Source organism: Electrona antarctica, assembly GCF_951216825.1.
Source record: "Electrona antarctica genome assembly, chromosome: 24".
Lineage (NCBI taxonomy): Eukaryota > Metazoa > Chordata > Actinopteri > Myctophiformes > Myctophidae > Electrona > Electrona antarctica.
Genome location: NC_136803.1, coordinates 8922379 through 8943094, shown reverse-complemented (window position 1 = coordinate 8943094; position 20716 = coordinate 8922379). Strand labels below are relative to the sequence as shown.

At 46.0% G+C, this 20716-nt stretch overlaps 2 protein-coding genes across 3 annotated transcripts in view; both read left to right on the top strand.

Annotated features, from left to right (window-relative positions):
* The window catches only part of LOC306917208 (striated muscle preferentially expressed protein kinase-like), a gene marked incomplete at its 3' end in the record, with an annotated part of 59377 nt that extends 54535 nt beyond the window's left edge, over window positions 1-4842 (top strand). The window contains exon 5 of the mRNA XM_079495340.1: window positions 4436-4842. Coding sequence (XP_079351466.1) covers window positions 4436-4842 — 407 coding nt within the window. The remainder of the gene's footprint in view (window positions 1-4435) is intronic.
* Window positions 4843-5722: 880 nt separating this feature from the next.
* Window positions 5723-20716, top strand: part of LOC306917238 (striated muscle preferentially expressed protein kinase-like) — a 60726-nt gene continuing 45732 nt past the window's right edge. The window contains exons 1-7 of one of the 2 annotated variants that reach the window (XM_079495374.1): window positions 5723-6626; window positions 7037-7289; window positions 7479-7821; window positions 8230-8377; window positions 9478-9621; window positions 18523-18680; window positions 18770-18858. In XM_079495374.1, the coding sequence (XP_079351500.1) occupies window positions 6047-6626; window positions 7037-7289; window positions 7479-7821; window positions 8230-8377; window positions 9478-9621; window positions 18523-18680; window positions 18770-18858 (1715 nt within the window). In that variant the 5' untranslated portion in view covers window positions 5723-6046. Of the gene's footprint in view, window positions 6627-7033; window positions 7290-7478; window positions 7822-8229; window positions 8378-9477; window positions 9622-18522; window positions 18681-18769; window positions 18859-20716 lie in introns of both variants that reach the window. The other variant, XM_079495373.1, reaches the window with a different exon arrangement.

The following is a 20716-nucleotide window of genomic DNA, read 5'->3' as shown; positions in this document are numbered from 1 at the left end:
GTATTTGTACTTTACTTGAGTATTTCCAACTTACAGTAGTTTTACTTCTGGGGCAAATATTGTACTTTTACTGCACTACATTACCATCATTTGAAAACTTGAGTTACTATATTGGATTCTGGTTACAGAACATGCATTAACCACTTAATAGTACATTTAACTTAATAGTACATTTAGGCCATTTGAAAAGAGCAGATCTACAAGCTTGTAGATCTGCTATTTTCAAAAGATTTGTATTCATTTGAAAACTTGAAATGAGACATTCTTCAGCCATAAAGAGTACTTTCTACTTTGGGTACTTTAAGTACATTTTGATGCCACTACTTTTGTACTTCTTTTACTCAAGTACGTTTTGAATTCTGGACTTTTACTTGTAATGGAGTATTTCTACATTGCAGTATTGATACTTTTATACTTAAGTAAAACATTTGAGTACTCTATACCTGGGCAAGGTTTCAGCTCCATCTGAGCTCCCTGCATTCACTTACGTTATGAAATTAAAGATAAGGAAGATAAGGAGAAAAGCGTGTGAGAAGATGAGCGTGAAGTTATTCAGTGATTGTCGTGCCGAACACAACCAGAATCGTCGTTCGTTCAATATGTTCTTGATTAGCAAAAGAGGACACTGTTATGTAGGTACTGTATATATGTTCGGTGTTGGGAATAAAGCCCTTTTGTGAGAACCTTTCCTATACTTTGTTAAACAGAGTCCCCCAGGGGTTTATACTAGGCCCCCTCCTCTTTTCCTAGTTCGCCATTAAATATCTTCGCCGAAAATACACAACCTAGGGCAGGGACGCTAGGGTTCATGTAGCCTGGAACTCACCTATGCTTTTTATGGCATAGGCAGCTCCCGGCAGGATCCGCCGGGAAACTGTGCGCAGCTGCGCGACATGAGACTAATTACTTAGAGCGACAGAGAGAGAGAGGAGTGTGTGCGTGTACATGTGTGTGTGCGTGTGTGTGTCAATTTAACAAAGGTGCAGACGATCAGAAATCAGCAGAGAGTGAGAGATGTTTGCGCTACTCTATGCCGAATTGAAGTGGACTCGGACCCAGACTTTTTTTTTCTCCCTGGAAATAAAAACGTCTGGGTTTCCGAGGCTAGGGTTCATGTGACTCAAATGCAGGGACGGATTAATCCCCACAAGGGCCCCTGGGCCGGTACATTTCTTGGGGGCCCCCTAGCGCGCGTGCGCGCAGACATTTCTAGCTTTTTTGTGTTTTTATCAAATTTTTGACCTAAATTTAACAAAATCAATGGCCAATGAAGGTCCCCAGGAGCTTTTTTCAGGGCCTCAAACCCATTACAGAGCATTACAGGGCCCCTGAGAGCCAAGGGCCCCTGGGCCACGGCCCCATTGGCCCAATGGCTAATTTGGCCCTGCTCAAATGAAGATGAAATGAATGAATACACTTTTGTAGTCTGTTATGACCTCGGGTAGCACTGCGAATAAACTGCTTTCCAAAGAACGGGGAAAACTCACTGGAGAGGGAAAGAGAGCAGGGATTATATAGAAAGCCCGTTGTGCCAAGATTTTGAAGTGTGTCATCTTTATTCCATACATACAACCATAATCCTTCACGTTGTTTTTGTTTTTTTGCGGGGGGGGGGGGGGGGGGGGTTTGGGGGTGGTGGCAGGTGGGGGGGCGGGACTGATGTGATTTAGCGCTGAGTCAGTGCCATGGGGTGATGATTGCGGTAAGCATCCTCAACCTCCTCCGCTCCGCGGGTGCCTTTTTAAGGTTGCAAGTCGTTAGCGGAAGATGCTGACGTCTCCTACTTTCCGCTACCAAAGCGTTCCTGTCTCCCCGCTGCTTTTCTGCTCGTCACTAAAACGTCAATCAGCAGCCTGATTTGTGACGTGGGAGGATCTCTGTTCGATGGTGGTGGTGGTGGAGGGGGGGGGGGGGAGCTGCATCTTTTTTTACTTTTTATTTTTTTACTCCCGCCTCCGCCTTCCTGTTTCCAACCTGTCTATCTCTTCTTCAGCTTATCTTTTCGTTTCGGTTGATGAACTTTTGCATTTATTCTTCTACCTACAGAGAGAGGGGGAAAGATAATCGCACTCGCGGGAAGTGAGGGGTGCTCTTATCTAGGGATGCAGCGATCAGGCTTATCAAGCCAGGTTCTTATCGAGCTCACTATCAGACATGCATATACATACACAGAAAGTCACACTCTGAGAATTAACACATTCCCCGCCAGGTATTCATTCATTCATTCATTCATTAATCTCTGTTTTTTTCCAGTTATTTTGAAGGCCAACTGGTCCCAGGCTGTGAACCGGAATAGGCAACGGCTGTGCGATCGTAATTTAACCCATTTTGACCTGAGATCAGATTCTAAAAATGTCTTCTACATCCTGACAGTTTTCTGAAAAAGCTATGTTTCTATGTCAGTGGTTCTTCCTTTTTTTCAAGAATAGCAGACCTACAAGCTCGTAGCGCGCCACTCGGTGGCGCGCTATGAGCTTGTAGATCTGCTATTTTTCAATAGCTAAAGGATAACATAATGCTAACACCAAAAGGGGTTCCCGCAACATACATTTTGTAGCGATCATCGATGCTTTAGTTACTGTCCGTGAATAAAGCTTGTTTTTGAAGATTTGGGAAAATAATCCGAGATTAAATAATTTTAGTACCTCTGTTTGCGTCCGAGGCGCATGGAGGTTGGACTTTTCACTTCCGGTTTATTTCCGGTTTTATCGGTCGCCAAGCAACCTAGAGCCATTCGTACGTTGGCGAAGAGCGCGATCTAACTTGATCAATAAAAACCATTAAAGGGCCACTTCACCCCTTTTACAACCATATCTTATTTTAATGATGTTTGGGAGACAAGAAACACTTTCTTTCCTGGGGTTTTTCTGTGGGTGTTATGTGTTTTTAGATATTTTTGTATTTCAAAGTGTCTGTGATGTCACAGACACTGGTCTCACTTCCTTCCTGGACTACATGTTGTCTCAGTAAGCCATAGAGTATATAAAAGGATAGAGACTGAACTGGCACGAAGCTCCGCCCCCCCAGCTATTCATGTCAGTGGAAGTTGCTCAGTGGCGTTTTGAAGCACCCGGAAGACTGCCGGAAGTACCTCCTCCGGACCTCGGGGTGACGTAGGGAGTGATGGTCCTACGTGTTAAAGCCCAGCTGCACGGGGTTTCCTCGTCATGAATCCACGGGTCCGCCTGCAGTCCTTCCTCATACCACTAGGGCCCAGAGCTTCAACATTGAATAGCCTCACTGGTCCCTTGCAGTAAGCCAGCAGGCGACCAGGCGAGATATTGAGTTTTATGAGTGTCAGGCAGTACTACTTGTCAACCAGGTGCTAGGGGTCTTTTATAATGTCTTTTTTTTTTGTGGCTTTTGCCTTTATATTTTTATATTTTTTATGGAGGGACAGACAGTAGGCTGACAGGAAATGGGGAAAGAGATGGGGGGCAGGGGGGGTGGTGACATGCAGTAAAGCCCATCGGGATCGGGAGTCGAACCCGCGGCACACTGCCAGACTGGATTACCAGCCAAGGTGCCTGGACCGCTGAGCCACGGCCCAGGCCACTAGGGGTCTTTTATGAGTGTCAGGCAGTACTACTTGTCAACCAGGTGCTAGGGGTCTTGTATGAGTGTCAGGCAGTACTACTTGTCAACCAGGTGCTAGGGGTCTTTTATGAGTGTCAGGCGGTACTACTTGTCAACCAGGTGCTAGGGGTCTTTTATGAGTGTCAGGCAGTACTACTTGTCAACAGGTGCTAGGGGTCTTGCCTGACACCACAGTCTAAATGTCTCAATGGAAGAGTATAGGCCAGGGAGACCACCTCCACCTCCTTCCCCACCCCCAATACAAACTGGCCGCTACAATGACCTTAATAATAGAGAAAATACATGGAATACAATTAAGGGAAGTTTATGCCTGTACTATGTAAACTCTTAATTTCCATTTTACAGCCATTCAGTTGCCATTTTCATTTTTTTTGTTTGGTCCTGGGCAAACGTCTAATTTCTCTCTTGGGTTACAGGCTAAAAAGTTTGGGAACCAGTGCTCTACTCTACCACACAGATGGAGTATATCACAGTGTTTCATCCATTAAAAGGAGTTCCAGACTGCAGCTTCTCTGCACTGCTACAGTATCTCTTCTTCCCCGGCTCTCTCCTCCTCCTCCTCCTCCTCTTCCTCTCGTTCTTCGTCATTCAATCATCATTACGTTTGCTCTTAACTGGAGCGGAGCTTACTCAAGCGGTTTCCCTCTTTCTGTGTGTTTGCCCTGCCAACTCCCTTTGATTGCACTCTCTCTGCCTCCTTTAACACTGACTCATGTCTGTCTGTCTGTCTGTCTGTCTGTCTGTCTGTCTGTCTGTCTGTCTGTCTGTCTGTCTGTCTGTCTGTCTGTCTGTCTGTCTGTCTGTCTGTCTGTCTGTCTGTCTGTCTCTCTCTCTCTAGGTGAAGGAGGAAGGATGATGGACGTGAACCCAGACGGCTCAGACCGCAGAGCGCTCCCCGGCGGCGGCCCGTACGACCCTGTCATCGAGCGGGAGCTCATGGCTCTGGGCTCGCGCCCCCCTCCCCCGGGGGGGTCCCACCTGGACCCCAACTCCTCCTCCTCCGCTAGGCAAGCCCTGCTGTCGGGCGGCGGCGGGGGCCCCCCCTCCTCCGAGGCGGGGGGCTCCCTCCCCGTCCGCCACCTCGGGGTGGAGCCCCTGATTCGGGCGTCGCACGCTAACCTAGCCCGTCCGTCGGTGCAGCAGCAGCTGCATGGGTCCGAGGAAAGTGTGTCCGTAGCGGGCAGCGACTACTACGGCAGCATGTTCAGCCTCTACCGAGGGAGGACATTTTCTATGCCTTTGTAGCCCACGGCTGTCCCCCTTTTTTTAGTTTTTATTTGATGATTCAAACACTGGAAAACAAACACAAAAAGACTTGGCCAAAAATACAAAAAGAAAAAAACAAAACAATTTGCAAAACAGACTCTTGATACAAGACGTACATACACCCCCCACATAGACCTGAAGCAAAAAATATTCCATTCCATACATGTTCCAGTTATTTTTACATTTTTTTATTTCTTTATTATGATTATTATTATTATTGTTATCATTTTGAGTTCATACTTTCCTTTGGCTCCATGCGATGCACTTCCCGAGAGTGGTTCAAATTCTAATTCTAATATTGTCTTGTTTCTAATTTTTTGTGTTTCTTTCTAACTTGTTGTTTTCCATTGCCACTATACCGAAGACAATCTGAATCCTGTCAAAGCACTTTTGAAAGCTGTGATTACTCTCTCCCTACCACTGCATGCATCCTATAGCAAGCCCTTGGTTGCATGAGTTGAAAGCTTTGATTCGAGCTATAACGCTAGCATGGGTTTTCTACATTTCAATATGATCCACAATGTCTTCATTCCAATGAACAGTTTTGTATTGTAGAGTTTCTTATTGTAGGCGGCATTTTCACATTTTGTTAAAATGGGGCTTTTTTACGATTTTATTTATGTATTATTCACATTAGACATTGAATTCCGACATCTTTCCATTCTTTCAGTCCAACCGCAACAATACCATTAACTTAGCCCCACCACCAAACCACAATACGATTAAATCAATGGTAGGGAAATGCATCTGGTCCAAGTATTGATTTATATTTTGTCTTCCATTTCATTTCGTTTCATTTCACATCATTTATAGTATTTTTTTCCCCCGCACCGAAAAACACAATGTGCTCAGAAAACCACCGGCGAATAGAAAAACACACAGACGTTAAGACAACGAGAGACGCTCCAACAAATGGACACTGACAGGCATGCTCGTCCAGCCCACCTCCCAGAACATGATTCATCATTACTGCTCCTAACGCTCCATTTCCCCCTACCCCCCCAACTCCCACCCCTCTAGGATTCAAACCGCAGATGAATCAAAGACCTCTCCTCCCCAGCACGCTGCCCGTGCTCCTTCCCCGTCCCGCCTCACATCTCACAAAAATGGCATTCATACACACACCCAAGGCCCGTCCCCGCCGGGAGGCGAGGCGGCCAAATCCTTCGAGCGGTCCCCTAGGATGGACCCGGCGGCGTCTAGCCGCGTCGTGACACCCAAACTGGCCCGCGCCGCGCCCAAGATCTTCGACAAGGTCGTGGCGTTCGAGGAACGAAGGTCCAGCCTGGAGTTGCCCGGAGGAGGAGGAGGACGGAGCAAGTCCCGGGTGGCCAGCATAGGACGGGCGGCGTCCTGTGACTCGGACCGCTACGCGATTGGTCGGAAGGCAGCGCCACTGGACGACGACGGCCGGGTCCTTCAGGACGCCACCGCCCAGGTCCTTCAGGACGCCACCGCCCAGCGCCGCTCGTCCTTCAAGCAGCAGCGCGCCTCGTCTCTGGAGGACAAGGTCACGGTCACCTACGCCCAGCGGGTCCAGAGCTTCCAGAGCAAGTTCACGGAGGAGCTCCAGAGGATCAAGAAGCTGGTGGGGAAGCCCAGCATGAAGAAGGCCTACTCCACCGAGCAGCTGTCCCCGCAGCAGGGCCAGGCCGGCAGTCCGTCTGTGGGTCGCAAGCTGGAGCCCATCCCCCAGCAGGTGGTGGAGAAGCTAGAAGCCAGGGAGCGAGCCCTGGAGGCAGAGGACCAGAACAAAGGTCAAGGTAAAAAAACGTTATTGTCCACAAGGGAAATTTGTCTTGGGCTTTCACCCCTGCCGAGGCCACACATAAAACATCAGTGACAAACAAAACATAAAGATACTTAACAGAGAGCCGGACACAACATTACTCAAGTGCACACAATGTGTATGGTTAATCTAACCTCTCACAGTCAATGCTGTTTTAGAGCCTCGTTCAACATTTTAGTTGACGCCGGTACAAACGATTTTTTTTAACCTGATGTACTTCCATTTTGGTTCGCTATACCTTCAACCAGAGGACATGTAGTACAAACTCTTCATTTGAAACATGGGTAACATCACTGACATTTTTTTTAGCCTGTCCTAGTGTAGCCTGCTCATAAATAGACTGCAGAGAGGGGAGTTCACTTACCCCTATGATCTTCCCAGCAGGGCGGGCTCGGAACACCCCACAGGGCCAGAGGAACACCCCAGACCCACAGGGCCAGAGGAACACCCCAGAAGGCCAGAGGAACACCCCACAGGGCCAAAGGAACGGACACCCGCCAGAAACCACACCAGAGAAGCCAGCGGAGAGCAGCTCTTCACCACCGCGCCCCACTGGGAACGTCTGTGTTACCATGGAGACCAGCCCTGTTCGCCAGTTACCAGGGCAACCGTTGCCAACAGTCGCAAGGAGAACCAGGTTGGAGCAGATGATGATCGTCAAAATGTTGTTGTCTTTGAAACCTCTAATATGATTTGTTTGATTTGTAAGACAAATTGTCCATAAAAAACACGTTCCATTTGAAATCCAATTTCCGTTTGTTTGTTTTGGTGAGAGCATTGTGTAACTTTCTTTTTGGGGGGGGGTGTTATTTATTTGACCACATAGGGAAATACTCCAGAGCACTTCTTCGGCTGCAAAGCCATCCCCGCCGACTACCGAGAGTCCACCCGCCGTCGCCTCGCCGTCCCCCCCCAAACCTCCGTCTCCGTCCCAAGACCCGGAGACGGCTCGACTCAAACCGCATGCGGCAGAAAGGGGGGACTCCAACATGGAGGACGTTGGGGTGGATCGCAGCCTGTCACCCAGCCCGACGACGGGGAAGAGGACGTCCCCCGTTAGGGTCGGTGGGGCGGCCTCCCCCCGACTCGGTGCGTCGCCCACGCCCTCCATCAGCCCTCTGCAGAAGAGGAGGAAGGCAGAGGCGGGACGCTCGTCTCCGGCCCTGAAGGTAGTGTAGATTTCGCTGAAAAAACTGAATAACGACGTAAAAACTAAGCCATGTGACTAAATAATATTGACAATTTTGTCAACAAATAAAACCTAGAGTAAAAATGTTAGCGAGGGACTAGTGGACAAGAGATCCAGTAGAACTAAGAGACAAGTAATTGTATTCTTGGTTGCATGCTGAAAATAGCAGATCACAACGCGTCGTGCTGCAACGCGTTGCGAGGTTGTAGATTGGCTATTTTCAGCAAGTGTAAAATCAGCCATTATGACGCCATCAAGGCCCGCCAAAATACATTTTAGTCTAAAACTAGACTAACATTAAACATTCTGACTAAATTGTGACTAAAACTAAAATGAAAATGATTCAAAAAGACTATGACTAAAACTAATTTTTTTGCTGAACCTGAAGGTTGTGATCCCCACCATCGTGGTGGAGGACGAGAGCATGGAGGCGGAGGAGGCCGGCGAGGCGAGCGGAAAGGAGAACCGCGGCGAGGAAGGGAGAAGACGCAAGAGCAGGAAAGGGCGTTCCGGTCAGCCCCGGTCTCCAGAGGAAGGTACGGTACAGGAGACCACTAGGGGCCCATTTAGGTCTCCAGAGGAAGGTACGGTACGGGAGACCACTAGGGGCCCATTTAGGTCTCCAGAGGAAGGTACGGTACAGGAGACCACTAGGGGCCCATTTAGGTCTCCAGAGGAAGGTACGGTACGGGAGACCACTAGGGGCCCATTTAGACTGCAGTCACATCCACTCAAATCTGATTAAAATCTGATTTTTTTCCTCAAATCCGATTTTTTGGCCCGACCTTTCACACTGCCGTTTGCAAGTGATCAGATCCGATCTGTGCGTTCAGACTGTTCTAGCCTAGCCTGGAACTCACCTATGCTTTTTATGGCATAGGCAGCTCCGCGACATGAGACTAATTACTTAGAGCGACAGAGAGAGAGAGGAGTGTGTGTGTCTGTACATGTGTGTGTGTTTGTGTCAATTTAACAAAGGTGCAGACGATCAGAAATCAGCAGAGAGTGAGAAATGTTTGCACTACTCGCCGAATTGAAGTGGACTCGGACCCAGACTTTTTATTTCTCCCTGGAAAAGAAACGTCTGGGTTTCCGAGGCTAGTTCTAGCCTGAATCAGATCTGTGCCACATCCACATTGAAATATGATTTGTTTAAATAAGACTAAATGCAAACAAGGCAAATACAGTACACATGGAATGCGATTTAGATCAGGTTGTTGCATTCAGACTGAGACGGTTCTCCTCAAATCAGATTTGAAACCACCTGTGATTGTGGCTCAAGTCACATTGGAAGAAATCAGATCCCATGTGACTTGTACAGTATGTGACCTGTCTGCATTTAGACTTATTTAAACAAATCAGATTCCTATCTGGATGTGACACAGATCTGATTCAGGCTGGATTTGGCTGCCAGTGTAAATGGGGTCTTATTAAAAGAACAGCACAAGCCAAGACAAGAACTTTTACTGTGGACGACACCATGAATAAGCATTACACTTACAGATGTGCAGAGAGACGTACTCTGTGTGTGTGTATGTGTGTGTGTGCGCGTGTGTGCGTGCGTGTGTGCGTGCGTGCGTGCATTCGTTCATGCGTGCATGTGCGTGTTTTAATTTAAGTTTGAATCCCTTGGCAGGGGGCTCGTCTGAAGACTACATGTCCGCGGACGAGGGCCCCGAGGAGGGCCCGCGGTTCCAGAGGCCCCTGGAGGACACCCAGGCGCGCGTCGGCTCCGAGGTCATTCTGACCAGGACCGTCACTGGCAGTCCGGCCGCTACAGGTAGGAACAGTGGTGGCGAAAAAAGTACTCAGATTATTTACTAAAGTAAAGTACTGCAATATATAAATACTCTATGTTATAAGTATAAGTAAAAGTCCGGAATTCAAAAAGTACTTGAGTAAAAGTACAAAAGTATCAGCATCAAAATGTACTTAAAGTACCAAAAGTAGAAAGGAGTAGTTATGCCTGTTACCCCATTTCATGTTTTCAAATGTATAAATAAAATATCTTTTGAAAATAGCCGATACAAGCTCACAATGCATCGCATCGCGGCGCATTGTGAGCTGGAAGATTGGCTATTTTCAAGTGGCCGAGGTGGTTACTGCATCTTTTGTAATAATCACATCTACAAAGTAACTAGTAAAAGTTTTCAAATAATTGTAGTGGAGTAAAAGTACAAAATTGACCTCTGAAATGTAGTGGAGTAGAAGTAAAACGACTGAGAATTTGACATGCTCAAGAAAAGTACAAATCCATCAAAATTGTACTTAACCCATTTTGGGCGGGAACCCCTTTTGGTGTTAGCATTATGTTATGCTTTAGCTATTGAAAAATAGCAGATCTACAAGCTCATAGCGCGCCACCGAGTGGCGCGCTATGAGCTTGTAGGTCTGCTATTTTTGAAAAATCGAAGAACGAAGAAAACTGTCATTTTCAAACAGACATTTTTAGAATCTGATCTCAGGTCAAAATGGTTTAAGGTACTGTACCTAAATGTACAGTACTTGTACTGTACCTAAATGTACTGTAGTTACTTTCCACCAGTGGTGAGAGCAGATGGGGTGGGGGCGTACTGTGCTCCATTGTCCTGGGCTGACATGCAGAATCACAGGGCTTTGAACGGTATCAAGTAGATGACGCCACACACACACACACACACACACACACACACACACACACACACACACACACACACACACACACACACACACACACGCACGCGGTAGTCTAACGCTATTAGTCCAAATGTGAGCGTGAAGGTGAAAGTTGAAAGTGTTACATCATGTGCACCGTGTACTCTAACGCACGCACGGGTCGCGCGCACACACACGTACGCAGGCAGGCAGGCAGGCATGGCTGGCAGGCAGGCAGGCAGGCAGGCAGGCAGGCAGGCAGGCAGGCAGACAGACAGACAGACAGACAGACAGACAGACAGACAGACAGACAGACAGACAGACAGACAGACAGGTGACAAATAAAATAAAAAAATGCTGATCAGGATTTTGTATCCTCGACGGCGAGAGTAAACGTTCTAAGTGACTGAGAGAGGGTTCATTACTGGAGTCCAGATGGCAGCAGCTTCAGCCACAAAGGCCGATGATCAAGTGGCAAATAGGGTTTCCATAGGAACAGTGACTGGAGTGGCATCTGCCCTGTTGATGGGAATGGATCAGTACTAGGGTAGGAGGTCGTAAATTCGGGGACTGCCCATAAGTCAGACACCCCGTTAGTCAGACCTGCGTGGCCGGTTAGGACTCCCCCGTGCTGCGGGTTGAAAATCACCCGTTGCTCCCGACAAAATCGTTAAAATGTGCCTCAAATCTTTCCGAAAATTGTCATGATTTAGAAAACTTTTTTTTTTAAATTTCGACGTCAGGCCTGAATGGGTTAAGTACAGTACTTAATGTACTGTACTGTGTACTGTGAACAGATGGTATGGCCGCGGGCGGTGGTGGTAAGTGTCTTTGATGATCCGTGGCTCAGCCTTGGCCACGCACCGCCAGGCGGCCATGCCCTCCAGGTGAGGGATTGCTCCCTTCCCGTCGATGCCGGGCCACCCGCAGCAGTGTTGATTTCGTCGACTAATACAGGGGTTCTCAACCCCCAATATAAATTGACTGCTACAATAACCTTAAACCATTTTGGGCGGGAACCCCTTTTGGTGTTTTAAGCATTGTTATAATTTAGCTATTGAAAAATAGCAGATCTACAAGCTCATAGCGCGCCACCGAGTGGCGCGCTATGAGCTTGTAGATCTGCTATTTTTGAAAAATCGTGAAAATAATTTTTTTTTTCTTTTTGAAAATAATTTGGGGACCCCCTAAAATAATTTGGCGACCCCCCGAGGGGTCGCGACCCACGGGTTGAGAACCCCTGGACTAATACTATGACGAAAAATGTTCGTCGACTACCTTTTTTTCACTGGCGAAAACTAAATGAAAACTAAGCTATGATAATAAAATAATAATAATAATAATAAAACTTTATTTGTATAGCACCTTTCATGACATGAAATGCAGATCAAAGTGCTTTACAGAGCAATGGAGAAAAAAAAGAAAAGAAAAGCAAGGCATAAACATTAAAAAAAAAAACAAGAGCAGTAATGCAATACAGTGAGGACATGAAAAACAAAAAATTTGTGTAATGAGTGTAGAAGTGGGTCTTGAGCTGCGCTTTAAAAATGTCTACAGATGCTGCCTGTCGAAGGTACAGTGGGAGTTTGTTCCATGACTAAAACTATAAGACTCTATAGCATTCGGAGATTGTGGAATAGTTGTCTGGATACGAGACTATGCTGTAGTGGGGGACATGGTGTTCCTGGCATGCCTTGGGTCCACTTGTCTCATTTAGAGGGAAGGGTCACTGCAGAGCAAGAAGTTATTCTGAGTTATATCGCCTCATCTGTCCTATGATGAAACGACTTTATCCTGATGTCACAGTCTCTTCTAGAATGGAAATAATCCCCGGCGTCCACACACTCACTGAAGGGTTTGATGACGAGTATGAAAATGATGTGAATCATTTGCTTCTGGCCGTCATGCACAGTCAGACACACCAGTCAAAGCATGGGGGGGATGTTGGACCAACGCGTTAGACAGCTCTCTCCCACACACAGCTGGTGGCCCAGAATATTGCTAAGACACTTTATGTTGGGATATATATATAAGTGTGTGTGTGTGTGTGTGTGTGTGTGTGTGTGTGTGTGTGTGTGTGTGTGTGTGTGTGTGTGTGTGTGTGTGTGTGTGTGTGTGTGTGTGTGTGTGTGTGTGTGTGTGTGTGTGTGTGTGTGTGTGTGTGTGTGTGTGTGTGTGTGTGTGTGTGTGTGTGTGTATATAATTCTATTAATATATCTAAACTAATCATTTTAGTAGTGTCCTCGAAATTTGAGGGCGGAATTGCCGAAAAATTTATAGAGCTGTGATTGGCCGTTGTGATGGGCTGGAAGGTGTGCCATTCTGCACTGATTGGCTGAGCATTGTGTAACGGGTGTAACACAGGGGACACCCCGTTATATGTGTGTGAGATATTCTGTGCTCAAAATGTGAGGCCGAAATGGTGAATGTATCTATTAACCTACTCAAGTAGGTTTTACTGACGGTAAGAAAATCGATACAGGACAGAGCCCTGACCCTTCTTCACCTGCAGGGTGAACTGTATTCGCAATGCAAAGAAAGAAAAAAAATCACACCCGTGTGAAGTGAGGGGCGCTCTTATCATCATACATCATCTCTTTCCGGCTAGTCACAATTTGCGTCCTCACTTTTTATCCTCAATATGTACTTTGCTCAGCCAATCACATCATCGCTATGGGGTACACACAAATAGACAAAGCTGGGCATAGGAGGGACTAGCGCCCCTCAAAAAATGAATATCGTCAGATCCCCAAACGGGTATGGACTAGTATATACTGTATAATGTGAGTAAAATCAATTTAGTCTTGTGTCTTTAATCATCTGCCAGGCCTCCCATGCTTGACATGCTGTCTTAACCCATTTTGGGCGGGAACCCCTTTTGGTGTTAGCATTATGTTATGCTTTAGAAATATTGAAAAATAGCAGATCTACAAGCTCATAGCGCGCCACCGAGTGGCGCGCTACGAGCTTGTAGGTCTGCTATTTTTTAAAACACACCTTCCAGCCCATCACAACGGCCAATCACAGCTCTATACATTTTTCGGCAATTCCGCCCTCAAATTTCGAGGACACTACTAAAATGATTAGTTTAGATATATTAATAGAATTATATATATACACACACACACACACACACACACACACACACACACACACACACACACACACACACACACACACACACACACACACACACACACACACACACACACACAATGAACCACTGACATAGAAACATAGCTTTTTCAGAAAACTGTCAGGATGTAGAAGACATTTTTTGAATCTCAGGTCAAAAGGGGTTAATGACTACAAAGGCTGCAAGGCATGCTGGAACTCAGCATCATCCCTGGCCGGGGCGCCTCACAGTCACGGTTCTCATGGCAACCCATTAATTCTTAAAGGCGTTCGGCTCCCCCCCTTTGATGTGTTTGAAATCCCAGACAATTTGCCGCGAGATAGGCCAAATATACCTCCTACCTCCCCTTCCCCTGGGCCCTGACAGCAGACAGGGGCTGCAGGGCATGCAGGGTTGAGAATAAACTCCGAAATGATTTGTATTCTGTAATTATAGTAACTTGTGTGGTGGTATGTATTTGCTTTTGTATAGTTACATTGTGAGAGAGAGAGAGAGAGTGAGAGAGAGAGAGAGGGGGGGGGAGGGAGAGAGAGAGAGAGAGAGAGAGAGAGAGAGAGAGAGAGAGAGAGAGAGAGAGAGAGAGAGAGAGAGAGAGAGAGAGAGAGAGAGAGAGAGAGAGAGAGATGAGAGAGAGAGAGAGAGAGAGAGAGAGAGAGAGAGAGAGAGAGAGAGAGAGAGAGAGAGAGAGAATGTAGTAGGAATGCAGAGACATGGCATTGTCACTCCTGCTTTCTCAAGAGTGGGGGATTTAGCTTACGTGCCCAACTGTGCACCAGCTAAATCCCCCGCACTTCCCCAATTCTCTGAACTGCGTGCGTGCGTGCGTGCGTGCGTGCGTGCGTGCGTGCGTGCGTGCGTGCGTGCGTGCGTGCGTGTACACTGTAGTGTAGCGCACAGGCCGGCTAGCCGCTAGTTCTGTCTGGCCATATTAGGCCACTGCACTCTAACTTAAGGAGGAGTATTTTTAGCCATCCATCCGGTTGTTGTTCACACTGGTAATAATTGCAGTCTGCTTTGTGTCCCAGGGAGGAAATGTTGCAATAAAGTAAAAAAAAAAAAAAATGGTTTCACCCTGCAGTGCTCTGAGTCAGATGCTGTCACGTTCTGGAGAGTTCTGTGAGTCATAATAGCTGGTACTGAGAACTTGAGAAGTAGAGTACGCTTTTGGCTCACTAAACCCAAATAAACTCCAGAGAAATATTTAACCCATTTTGGGCGGGAACCCCTTTTGGTGTTTTAAAGGGGGCGTACGTGATTATTATTATTATTCTTTTTGTTAAAATGGGTGTTCAGTAGCTTCATATTATGATAGCAAACATTGCTATGTTGCCAGAGTGTTCCCTGTCTCTCAAGGCTCTTTAGGTTTTGATAATGGATAGTTGGATACCAATTTGATTTAAACCGGAGAGAGAACTCCTACTGGATACAGGACCAACAAGTGAAATTGGATGAGATGAGACAAAGCAAATGCAAAATTGGAACTAGAACACTGTAGAATTGAAGCTGACGAATTATCGTTGTGGAGGTTCTCTCTTCTGCATGGTTGCATACAATTGGAAAATGTATTTTGTATGTATCTCTGCAGCTAAATAGCTGGAGAGACGCGGAGACCCCTGTTACTGAACACATTATTACTATCAGAATGGAGACCCCTGTTACTGAACACATTATTACTATCAGAATGGAGACCCCTGTTACTGAACACATTATTACTATCAGAATGGAGACCCCTGTTACTGAACACATTATTACTATCAGAATGGAGACCCCTGTGACTGAACACATTATTACTATCAGAATGGAGACCCCTGTGACTGAACACAAAAGCAAAATCTCTTTGATCAAAATAGCTAATCTACTCAGCTCAAAAACCTTAAGCTTGATGATCTGACTTCTTTTTTTTCTTTCTTAATGTTCACCCCAGAATAGGGACGCTAAGGGTTCTGATGGTTAATCTATCCATAGCACATTATCCTGCTTTATATGTGCTGGTTAATCAATGGTTTCTGCACAGATGAAGATTACCAAAGCATGCAGTATCAATCTGTGCCTGGTCAGAACGGTCAGCAGAGACGAAATCGGGAAGAAGAAGAAAAAACGGAGTACGCGGTGAAAAAGATGTGAAGAAGTGAAGAGCCAAGCTAAAGAGATTGAGGATGATACTGAGTTGTCAGATTATCCCGGCTATAGTTCTGTGCACGCTTGTGTAAGAGTTGGCAGGTCGACGTAAATACTCCCAGGAGTTTAGCGCTCGGTGACTGAAGAGCCGCTGCCTCAGAGATGTGACTCTAGGTACGTTTCTCACTGCTTTACAGCCACATTTCAACATTGCTTCGGGTGTGGGATTGAGACGATTACGTTTGTGTTGTTGCGGGGAGTTTCTTTGAGGTCTGTTGTTCTTATATGCACTAAGTCAGTCCTATGTTTAAGTATATGTCCCACTTGTTCTCTGTGCTTGTCAGCTTGTGTGCCTGCCTCTTGGAGTCTTGATCGTGTCAACTGAACCTCACAGAACACAACACAACACACCCCACTGTTTGCTTTCTCTTGCTTACCTCGTTAAAGTATTACTAACAGTGCATCTCAGTCGGAAAATGTCACATGAAAAGTTGTTGGGGAAAAAACACTTCCATGATGATTAGCTTCATCGTTTTTTTTCCCCTTTTTATCTTTGTAGTGGTCTTTGTTCTATATATAGATGTTATCGGTCAAAGAAAGAGATACGGAGACGACAGATAAAGAGTCTGAGGCTGATGCAGACAATGAAGGAGACAGACATAAAGAGAGACAGAGAGAGAGAGAGAGAGAGAGGAGAGAGAGACTTACTGTAGCAGAGCCAGAGAGAGTTATTAATCCTGCTGTGAATTAAGTAGGGTTTTTTTTTTTAGCGTCTGGTTGGAGTCCAGACACTGTGCTCTGCTCTGGAACTCCAGGGGAATAAGAGAGTGATTGGGTCAGGGATTAAAAGATTAATTCATTATCTGTTCAGTTAAGGTCGCTTCTGTCGATTCCCGGGGGCTCTCTCTCTCTCTCTCTCTCTCTCTCTCTCTCTCTCTCTCTCTCTCTCTCCTCAGAGAGTGTTTGTATGTGCTGCACAGGCAGGTTATGTTCAGTTCACCTACATAGATTGTGCGTGAACATGTACTCGTGTGCCAGTAAGTGTGTACAGGTAGGCTACTGTGTGTATCTGCATGTTTATACTATTGACTTGACTACTGTGTGTGTGTGTGTGTGTGTGTGTGTGTGTGTGTGTGTGTGTGTGTGTGTGTGTGTGTGTGTGTGTGTGCGTGCGTGCGTGCGTGCGTGCGTGCGTGCGTGCGTGCGTGCGTGCGTGCGTGCGTGCGTGCGTGCGTGCGTGCGTGCGTGCGTGCGTGCGTGCGTGCGTGCGTGCGTGCGTGCGTGCGTGCGTGCGTGCGTATACGCACTCCAAGAGGCAGGCGCACAAGCTGACAAACGTGCGCGGCTGTGTGTGTGTGCACGCGTGCGTGTGTGTACAGTGCACCTATAACTCTCATCTGCTTCCTGCCAAGCATTCATCTTGGCAGAGAGATTTCATCTGCAGAGAGACGAGCACATAAACAGACGAACTCCAGTGGTCTGCTGGCATCCGCAGCTCCAACGAAAGCCACCATCTTTTGCCCTCTCTCTCTCTCGCACGCATTCCCTGAGATTAACACTAAATAACCCAAGTGTTCCATATATGGATGATAGATTTTATAGTAGGGATTAATATGAGATGAGATGGCCAATGTTTGAAGAATACAGTATGATGAATACAGTATGATGAAATCAAGCTATTGGTTCGACTATTTTATCTAAGAAGTACTGTATTTAGGCTGTGATTAAAGTGATTAAAAAAATGTTCCCCTGTTTTTTTCCCCCCAAATTGAATCCTAGGATGACCAAACTTGGTATTGGGTTATCTATAGCAGTGGTTCTTAAACATTTCTGGATCATATCAGGGCCCACTTGAAAATCTCACGGCCCACCAATTCTGCTGTCGTGTTCAGTGGATGGAACACATGCATTTTCAGAGCACATCTATTTGAATGATCAATGAATCAATTGATTGTGTTCCGGCTTGGATCAATATACAGTACTTGTGTTTTGTCAATTATAATTTTGGGGCACACTTGCGAAATCCTCACAGCCCACCAGTTCTAGAGCAGTGGTGGAAATTTACTTAAGTACAATTTTACCATTATTTTTTTACCATTATTTGTATATTATTATATATACAATTAAACCAATATTTGCCTCTGAGATGTAGTGGAGTAGAAGTAAAAGTTTTGGAAATTGGAAATACTCCAGTAAAGTACAAATACCTCAAAATTTTACTTAATACAGTAAAGGTACTTACACCACTGGTTCTGACAGGACAGTGATGATGAGCTTATCCGTGGAATAACATTCAGCACAACCCGGGCCCGAAGCCAGTATTCAAACCCGGCAACAAAAATGGCAGAGCTACAGGCTCACAATGCATCACAATGCAATGCGTTATGAGCTTGTAGAAGAAGCTTGGAGAATTTGGGCAAATATAAAAAAAAAAAAAAAAAACAAAACAAAATCTTTGGGATGTTTTTTGGCCTATGACATGCCCAAAATAGGCACGCCAGATGGAAAGTGGTTGACAGGTTGAGTCAACTCACTTCAAAGGCTATAGGCTACACTCAACTCAAAGAACTGTAGGTCAAACTGGGTGCAGATTCTTGACATGATGAACATCAAAGGAACCATCCGCACTCGCGAACAAAGTTTTAAAGTCTTTAATAAGCCGCTAATGATGGCCGGTGAGTTTCGACCTGTTGGCCTTTGTCAGCCTTTCCTGACTGGCTGATATAGTAGTTAATTGGTTTTCTTTAAATAGTTACAGAGCGTTTTTGGGGGTTTTTTTTCTCTCTCTTCTAGAGCCATCTGGTGCAGCTCGTGGGAAAAAGGCCTTGGAGGTCGGCAGCCCCATCCAATCAGACGAGGAGTACCTTAGCCCCCAGGAAGACGCCATGGAGGTCCGGGAGACGCCCGCTTCAGTCAAACACGTCCACTTCCGAGACCCTCCATCCTTTCAGGTTAGAATCGTTCTTTCTCAGTTCAAGGCAGAAATGCGTCCGGACATTATTAGCGCCGTCCGCCTTAACGCTTGTTTCCATTTAAAAAGGTGGCGCTGTGTGACCAAAGCGTGACGGAGGGCCATGAGGTCGTCATCTGTGCCAAAGTGCTCGGGCAGCCCAAACCTGTGGTTTACTGGTAAGAGCTTCTATACTAGGGCAGCCCAAACCTGTGGTTTACTGGTAAGAGCTTCTATACTAGGGCAGCCCAAACCTGTGGTTTACTGGTAAGAGCCACTAGGGCAGCCCAAACCTGTGGTAAATGGTAAATGGTAAATGGTGCATTTATATAGCGCCTTTATCCAAGGCGCTTTACAGAGATTGTGCATTACATTCACCCATTCACACACACATTCATACACCGATGGCAGCGGAAACCATGCAAGGCACAAACTAGCACATCGGGAGCAATTAGGGGTTCAGTGTCTTGCTCAAGGACACTTCGACAGTAACTCTGGGGGAGTCCGGGTTTGAACTGGCAACCTTGCGGTTGCCATCCAGGCACTCTACTCCTGAGCCACCGCCACCCCAATTAAGGATAGAGATGGAAATGTATTGACAGGTGCTGGACGTGTGATGGCATGATGGACAGAATACTTAAAAGAGTTAATGAACGAGGAAAATGAGAGAGAACAAAGAGTAGAAGATGTAACCGTGGTGAACCAGGAAGTTGCAAAGATCAGTGAGGATGAAGTGAGGAAGGCATTGAAGAGAATGAAGTGTAGAAAAGCAGTTGGTCCTGATGACATACCCATAGAGGTTTGGAAGTGTCTAGGAGAGGTGGCAGTAGAATTTTTGACTAGGTCGTTCATCATCATCATCATTATTCGACCGCGGTCGAGATCATGGATTTCACATGGCATTGCCAGACTTCCCGGTCCTTCATTACCATCCCCAGTTCCTGCTTACTGATGCCTGTGTCCCTAGCGATGACATCAGGGAACGACAGTGTTTTACTTCTGGTCTGCTTTGAGGCAGGACTCCAGAGAAGAAGGGAAGATATAACCTCATTGTCAGCTCTGTAGCAGTGGCCGGCAAACTGTGTTCTCCTGGACCGGACTAGTGAAGAAACACGGGGAAGGTTGCCGTATATTAGATTAGTCGATGGGTGGCTCTTCCAAGACAGATTTTGCGCTCTCATTAGAAGGCGGGTGTAAGTGCCATCCAAACGATTCTCTTGTTTCCATTCCAAAGTGTCCATGTCTCGGAGCCATAGAGTAGAACCGGCTCAACGGTCGTCCTAAATATTTTTACTTTTGTTTTAACATCTTACTGTTGAAGGTCGTTCAACAGGATCTTAGACAATGAGAGGATGCCTGAGGAGTGGAGGAGAAGTGGGCTGGTGCCGGTTTTTAAGAACAAGGGTGACGTGCAGAGTTGTGGAAACTACAGAGGAATAAAGCTGATTATAATTATGAACTTTAACTTGTAGGGCTGTGAATCTTTGGGTCTCCCACGATTCGATTCGATTCCGATTCTTGGGGTCACGATTCGATTCAAAATTATTTTTAAAATTCAAAAGCATTTTTTTTCCAGATTCAAAACGATTTTATATTCAAATTGATTCTCGATTCAATACATAGGATTTCATCACAATTACAAGTGACTACAGTAACTTGAAAATTACTGAAGACATGATGTTTACTGTGATTAGGGTGAGCTTACATTTCATATCACAAACACCATGTAGTGAAAACTCCTGTAACTGTAACCAGAAAAAGAAATCTAAAAAAAAAAAAAAAAGATTGGTCGATTTTTGGAAATTATGAATCGATTTTGAATCGTTCATAACGGAATCGCGATTTTAATTCGAATCGATTTTCTTCAACATTCCCTCTGCATAGACAAGGAAAGGGTCCCATACTATGTGGAATTTTGCGACAGAGCCCCTCATTATGTATCTAATCCTTTCAAGCTGCAAATTATTAAATAATATCTCTAATCCATTGTGTATGGGAGGGCGGGGTGGGCGATTTCCATTTCATAAGTATTAGGCG